We start from the raw sequence: 8,063 nt of genomic DNA, 5'->3' as shown, positions 1-8,063 counted from the left end.
ACTACATCCACAAAAATATTAAGCAGCACAACTGTTTTCAACATTGATAATAATAAATATGCTAATTTTGTTTCCAAATAAGCATTTTAGAATCATTTCTGAAGGATCATGTTACACAAGACTACAAATTCAGCTTTGCCATCACATGAATAGATTATGTCTTCTGAAATATGTTAAAATATAAAACAGTTATTTTAAATTAAAACAGTGGAAGTGGAGTGAATGTACAGTGCTCTTTCCACCTTCACCTACCGCGACTGAGGTGAGACCCTTGAGCAAGGCACCAAACCCCCAAAAATGACTGCCCACTGCTCCGGGTGTGTTTTCCCAGTGTGTGAAAAACGCTTTAAGAAATGTGGAAACAGAAGTGGAAATTTTTTTTTTAAATGGACTGAGGCATTGCTGTTTAATCCACTTAGTGTTTAGATTGGAGGGCTTGTATGAATATGCTCCTCCTGAACTTTCAGTGTTTTACCCAACGGGGAGTACATGGGAGATACGCAGCTGTCTACACACACATATACCCATCCTAACATTTGCCTCTCTGCATATCCATCTGTCTCCTTCACATACACATTTTGTCATCAGGAGCATAATCCTCCTTCATCAGTACCTGTCGTCTAATTGGAATATTTATGCAGTAATTAGTGGGTTGAAGAAGACTGGAGCAGTCGCTTGCATTGGTGGGAGTTCACATTCACTTTAATGTCACACACATCTGATCAGGTCTGAATACCAATTACCCTCTCACACCGAGACCCCATCACCTCCACACACCTCTTAACCTGCTCGCCATCACCTGTCTGATTACAGCAGCTAACAAGCAGCCCCTCTCCCCGTCTTTTTGCGCTGCATGCCTTTTACTGCAACTGTCATTTTGTCTTATGCCCCTCATGGCAAATATGTCCATCTTATGCACTTTACAACCAGCCATCCCCATTTCTGTCATTTTATTTGTTCTCTTTTCCCTTTAATAGCACCGCATGAATCTATAATATCAGACAGGAATTAAATGAAATTGGATGTGTGTGTTTTTTTACGAGTTTAGAAAAGACAGATTTCTGCAGAGAGCGGTTAAAATGAATAATTTATTCCCCCTCATGTCATTCCAAACCATTATGACTTACTTTTTTTCTGTGAACCACAAAAGGAGACATTTGGAAGAATGTTCACATTTCTCATTTCTGCACAGTGAAAGTGGGTGGGGACCAGAGACTGTCAGGTTCAAAAATGACAAAAAGCATTCACGAAAATAAACACTTGGGGCCAGTTTTAGTAAACGGCAAATTAGTGTTAGAGTACAATTGCATAAAAGCCAGGGCTGGGTTTTGACAACAATTTCACGATTCGATTCGACTCTCATTCACAAGCTTGCAATTCGATTTGATTACCGATTCGATTCAATATCGATTATTTTGGATACATATCAGGTACAGTACATGCCAAATTTTCTCAAGAAAAAAAAAATCAACTAATGCTGTAAAATATACATGAGAGTCAGTTGGTACTACATTACTATACTATTTAAGGGTAAAATTGACTGATTTGTAGTACAACTGATAAAGTTACACTTAATGAAGTTTTTAAAATAATAAAGTTACAATTACATAATAATATTTCTACTTCAATTCGTTTTTTTAAATATAAACATTTAAATGGTGGCTGTCATAAAAACTTGATGGATTTATTCAAACATAAACATTGAAGAACAGTAAAAAATGATAATGTATATGTTATATGGTGCATACATTTAGCAAAATGCCCCTCTCTACAGTTTATTTTTCTATCTGACTAATGAGTTTATGGTCACCGAATATGTTTTTCTGAGGTAAATGTGACGTTAGGTGACATTGTTTACAAGCCGTTATATTGACGTCTTTGCACGTCTGAAACACTGATTGAGCGATTACATGAGATATTGCGATTTATTGGATGGGAGGTGCCCTTCAATGTTCCGTCCATTAACTGAAAGAAAAAAAAAACAGGCTAGAACAATTGATTCTTGGGATTTAAGAATCAATATCGTTCTGTAAAAATGAGAATTGATTAAAATCGAGATATCGATATTTTTTACCCAGCCCTAATAAAAGCACAGATGGGAGGGGAAAATTCTACGGGTGATTTACTGACAATGATTTACTGACCGCACGTTAAAAGAACACAGACGCAGCCAGATCATTTCCATAATGACCAGCGCAATCTACCAAGAGCAGTGCAAATTACCGCATGCTTTTTTTGGGCGTATAATATTAACACAAATACCAGTAATTTGACGAGCACAAACGTTAGTAAATCACATTGCGTGATTCATTTTAATATTATCCACCCATAAATTTTGCATCTGAAAGGGAAACTCCTACAAATGCATATTCAATGAGATCAGGCACAAAATTTAGTGTGACCCTGCCTTTTCAGCACTAATTCTTCACTGCGCATCTTTAGTAAATCTTGACAGTACTATTTTAACGCCAAAAGACGGTTTGCGCTGTAGCAAGCTGTTGGTAAATCTGGCCCTTGACATTTGAAAAAAAAAAAACGTTTTAAATTTTGATCACAATTTTTATTAGAAAAAACAGGCTGAAATGTACTTGGAAAAGAGTAGTGGTCAACTGATATGTGACCAGGGCTGATACATCTGTCATTATTTTAATTATTGGCATTAGCCGATACGTTTTTCTGCTTGGCTGATAAGAAGCAGGACTTTTATTTTGACTGTACAGAGGATGCCAGCACAGATGAACAACAGCTACCATTCTCCGTCTTCATTAGTTTATGGTATCGGTCATTGACCACTCTGCTCCCTTCGATATCGGCATTGGCCATTAAAATATCGGTCCACCACTAGAAAGAGCAGCTTGGACAATCTGTTATAAACATCTCCTTTTGTGTTTTACAAAAGAAAGTCAGTCATCAATTTCAAAAGACACGAGGATGAGTTAATGATGACAGAGTTTGAATTTATACATGAATGATCCCTTTAAATCCCATGGTGCTTTTCAACCAAATGTAGCATAAATGTTCATTTCATTTATCTTATTGATGTATCACAGTGTTTGGTCACGGATTTGAATCACATAAAATCAAAGCGCTTAAAAGTTCTGCAGTGGCAGTGCTGTGTCTTTTGTCTGTGTGTGTTAAAAGCCCTGCATGTCTGTCTGTGCAGCTCTGTGAATCTGTTCGAGCCAGATTGTCCAGGCTGTTGCTTTTCATTACCTGTCTCTTGTCTCTGCCAGAGGCCATGTGGTCTGTGTGCATGCGTGTGTGTGTGTGCGCGCTTGCCTAGTTGTGTCAGGTCTGGGTTAGAACGTGTCCACTCTGCCGCACCTCATTAGGAAATCGATCGGTGTGAAGTGTGGGCTCTGCGCGTGAGTGTGTGTGTGTGTGTGTGTGTGTGTGTGTGTGTGTGTGTGTGTGTGCGCTTACCTTGTTGTGTCAGGTCTGGGTTAGAACGTGTCCACTCTGCCGCGCCTGATTAGGGAATCGATCGGTGTGAAGTACATGTGCGTGTGTCCCAGTCATTCCCAGATGATCCAAAGCTTCCTGCATGTGAGAGATGAGGAGAATCATAACTTCTGGTTGCACTCTCTCCACTATCATCTTCTCCACCGTCACTTTCCTCCTCTCCTTCCCCTTATCACCTCTCCTATTCCCTTCTCTCCCGAGGGAACGAGCGAGGTGTCGGGGAGAAGTGAGGTCAGGGCCCGTTGGGCTGTGAAATGCTCCTCCTAACAGTTGACTCAAGCATGTGAGAGTCTGAAACTCGGCTCTCGCTGGATCTGCTCTCAAGTCGCCGAGATTCTGCCAGTTGTCCTGAGGTGTAATCGTTTTACATTCTCTTCAGGACTGGAAATGTGTTTAAGCTCATCTCTTAGCGTCACGTTCTCCATCCCCGCAGCCGGCGCTGTATGAAAAGTGTGCGAGATTAATTACACACTGATTTGTTTCTCTTGTTCTCTGCAGAGCATAACCAGAGGAGACAGTATTGATATTTCATTATGGTGTTAATAAAGGTCAGCCGCTATTGAGTTCTCATTAATAGAGCCGAACTGGGCAATATTAACGAGAAGACGCAGGTTTTAATGACTTCTCAGTGTGTGTCTGCAGTACTCTGTGGTTCTTTAAGTGCTTTAAAACCGTGAGCGCTCCTCTGAAGAGTCCCTGACCTGCCTCTTAAATACAGCTACCTGAGGGAGAGGGAAATATGGATGGGAAGACAAAAAGATTCTGAAAGACTTGTCCAGTCAGTCAGTTAATTAACAAACAGTTTTTGAATGAAGGTTCCCGCTAAGGAAACTGGTTTCAGACAGGCTTCCAGGCATCATAAGGTCACGTCCATTGAGCTAGAACAAATGCAAGTGAGCTTTAGAGATAACCAAATGAATATTTATTGACTACAGTGCATATTTCCTATTAGAAATGGAATCAGAAGTTTAAAAAAAATAGACATTAATGAATTAATTTACTTTGAAACTTCCACCAACAGCTGAATATCAGAGAATTGTCCAATATCGAGAAGGATACATGCTACTCTCAACATTTTTTAATAAATTGATGTTCAACAAGGATACATTAAAGGGACAGTTCACCCCAAAATTAAAAATTCTGTCATTAATTACTCACCCTCATTCCAAACCCATAAGACCTTCGTTTATCTTTGGAACACAGATTAATATATTTTTGATTAAATCCGAGTAAGGACATTATTAAATTACTTGTTAAAATATGGTTGAACCACTGATGTCACATGGACTATTTTCACAATGTCTTTACTAGTCTGGGCCTGGGATCATTTCAGTTGACAGTGACAATGTGTTTCAATCACAGAATTTTCATTTTTGGGTAAACTATCCCTTTAAATTGATCGAAAGTGGCAATAAAGACATTTATAACGTTACAAAAAAATTATATTTTAAATAAATGCTGTTTGTTTTGAACTTTCTATTCATCAAAGAATCCTAGAAAAAACACAGTTTACACAAAATTGTTAAGCAACTATTTAACTATTTTATTAGCATTGATAATAATAAAAAAAAAATTCTAAAGTTACAAATCAACATAGAGCAATTTCTGATATGTCATGTGACTCTGAAGACTGGAGTAATTGGCTGCTGTGCATTCAGCTTTGCCATCACAGGAATAAATTAATTTTAAAATATATTAATAAAACTTTTATTTTCAATTGCAACATTATTTCACAATATTTCTGTATTTTTAGTGTATTTTTGGTCAGATAAAAAAAATCATTAAATGTTAGGCACAATATATATATTTTTTTCTTGTGAAGGATACACACATGTATGAATCTGGCTTTAGAAGCATAATTATGCTGCTAATTATGCACAATACACATCTGCTAAACCAAAAGGAAGCCATCAAAGTAAAACCATCAAGATCTCCAGCAAGCTCTTGCGAGGGTATTCGTAGCTTCACAGTAGCAGTCAGCCACCTCCCTACAAGACACCCGTCCCCAGACCATTCTCAGTGGAACGCTGACTTGTCCTTGACTCCCCCCACTTCCTGTCTGCAACAACAGAAGGCTTTTGGCCAACTGGATTAATACGGCTGGAGCTGAAAGAGGTAGAGGAGAGGCTTTGGCTCAGGCTCAGCTCTCTGTCTCCTCCCAGTGTGGACTAACTGGAGTCAGATTCACCTGAGCATGGACAGGGGAACAGTTTCAGATCTGTGCACAAAGGAACATTGGCCATGCAACAACAAACACTTCAATGTGTGTGTGCGCACATGTTTCTATCCATCTGTTGCCCTCGCAACCCCTGCTTTTCATCCGTGGTTACAAACAGGCTGGTTCATGTCCGTTGATGAAGAGTTGTTTTTGCGCACTGATTATCTGTGTGTGTATGCGTGTGGGTGTGTGTCTTTCCATAAATAGTGAGTGACAAAGTATCAAAGCAAAACAAAGCTCACTGTATCCTCTTGTCCTAATTAACAGAAAAGCCTGCATGCAAGCAGACAGACAGACAGACGTATCCACAGACAAACACAAAGAGCCGCCATTTCCCAAATATACACAGTCTCAAAGTCTTTGTAAGACGGCTTTATTCAGGCTTAGATGCCAAACTTCTGGACCGCTCGGCTGTTCCATCACAGAAAATGGATGAATAAGGTTTGTAGTCATACTTTAGGGAAAACACTAACTTTTGGTACTAGTAGTAATACCATGGTATTTGGGAGCAGTGTTGATATTGTTAACAAAAACTAAGACTATTCACATTTGTTTTTGTTCATTAAAATAATGCTGAAATAAATAAAAACTACATTATTAAAACTAAAATTAAATCTGAAAATATATAGACTCAAAATAGACTCAAGGTCCATTAGCAGAACAATAAAACAGACATTACAAAATGCAAAACAGTACAATACACTTAAAAAAGACATTGTATATATTACAATTTACTATATTATTTTGATATAACCTAGTAATTATTCAGTAACAATTTTTAATCTGCCATCTGATATCATTTCTGTACAGTCATTCCCAGAAGTGAAGTTAAATATAACACATTTTTTGTGTCGGGAAAAAGAAAAGGAGGGGAAAAAAAACATAATTAATATTTTTTATTATTATTGTTTTAATTGTAACTGTATAAAATATGTGGTAAATCCTCATTTACTAAGTCCTGATTTGCATGTGTGATGTGTTGATTAAAATGGCCATGTTCTGTTGTGTTTCAGAAAGTGTCTCAATACACCATTATAGTCCAGGCCACCGATATGGAGGGCAGCCTGAACTTCGGCCTGTCCAACACTGCCACGGCCCTCATAAGCATCACTGACATCAACGATAACCCTCCGGAGCTGGACTCAAAAACAGTGAGTACCCTACAACTTACATTTACATACCATAAAATGTGTTCTAATATCTACGTAGGCAACATTTTAACATATCATAGGTGTGCTACATGCACAAAAACTCTCTGAAAAGGATGCAATTAAAAGTGAAGATTGCAAATCAACTATATTTCATTCCGTACTGAAAAGTTTCTTTTAAAGGGGTCATCGGATGCCCATTTTCCACAAGTTGATATGATTCTTTAGGGTCTTAATGAAAAGTCTATAACATACTTTGGTTAAACATACCTGGCAATAAAGCTCATTCTGATTCTGATTCTTCTTCTTCTTCTAAAATTTAACTCATTAATTTACAACTACATGTCAACTAACTCTCATTAATTTACAACTACATGTCAACTAACTGTCATTAATTTACAACTACGTCAACTAACTCATTAATTTACAACTACATGTCAACTATCTCTCATTAATTTACAACTACATGTCATCTAACTCTCATTAGAGTATTAGTAGGCTTAGGTTAAGGTTAGGGTTGGTAGAATGTTGACGTACTTGCAGAGTTACTTATAGTCAGTTTGTCTGTTGGGGAACCATGAAAATAATCAAACTGATATTACATTAAAAATAGTTATAATATATAATATATATATAATATATAATATAGACATATAAGCAAATATGTCTTATTACACATTCATCTGATCTGATATCTGACACAAATAAGTAAATATTATAAAACATTAAAACTGTTCTTATGAATATTCATAAGATGATATAACATATTATAAGGGCTTTTATAATGCATTATGCATTCATTATAATGCCTTACGAATACCCTTATAATGTATTATAAATATGGGCTTCATAGAAAGTGTTACCAAATTTCTCAATGGTAGTGTAAAAAACACCCTTTTTACCCTGCCAAAATCAGCTGTTTTCAGCACGCCGTTCTGGTCCATGTTGCTTTAAATGCTAATTAGCTCTGCTGACCCCACCCCTCTCTTCCGTGGGGTGACGAGCAGACTGTAAACTTCAGCCCGAACTTCGCACGAACTTAAACGGATTTAGGCAGATCGGGGATCGGCGCATTCCTTTCAAAAACGAATGTAATGTAAATCCTCTACGTCTTCAGCGGCTCAGATGTCGGGAGTAAATGGCGACTGCTGTGTTCATTATTACATTCAGCAACAAAACACCTCAATCGCTTAATCGGAGACATTCTTGTCTTCCCCTGCACCGGAGACAACACA

General features: G+C 37.7%; 1 protein-coding gene across 3 annotated transcripts in view; it reads left to right on the top strand.

The window, feature by feature from the left end:
* Window positions 1–8,063, top strand: part of cdh4 (cadherin 4, type 1, R-cadherin (retinal)) — a 263,794-nt gene that overhangs the window by 238,056 nt on the left and 17,675 nt on the right. For all 3 annotated transcript variants that reach the window (XM_016443676.1, XM_016443673.1, XM_016443674.1), the window contains exon 9: window positions 6,694–6,831. In XM_016443676.1, coding sequence (XP_016299162.1) covers window positions 6,694–6,831 — 138 coding nt within the window. The remainder of the gene's footprint in view (window positions 1–6,693; window positions 6,832–8,063) is intronic.

The sequence above is a fragment of the Sinocyclocheilus anshuiensis genome, unplaced genomic scaffold, assembly GCF_001515605.1.
Source record: "Sinocyclocheilus anshuiensis isolate Anshui unplaced genomic scaffold, SAMN03320099.WGS_v1.1 scaffold51, whole genome shotgun sequence".
In the NCBI taxonomy this organism is placed as follows: Eukaryota; Metazoa; Chordata; class Actinopteri; order Cypriniformes; family Cyprinidae; genus Sinocyclocheilus; species Sinocyclocheilus anshuiensis.
The sequence above is the reverse complement of the archived record's forward strand: the minus strand, read 5'-3'. Positions and strand labels throughout refer to the sequence as shown.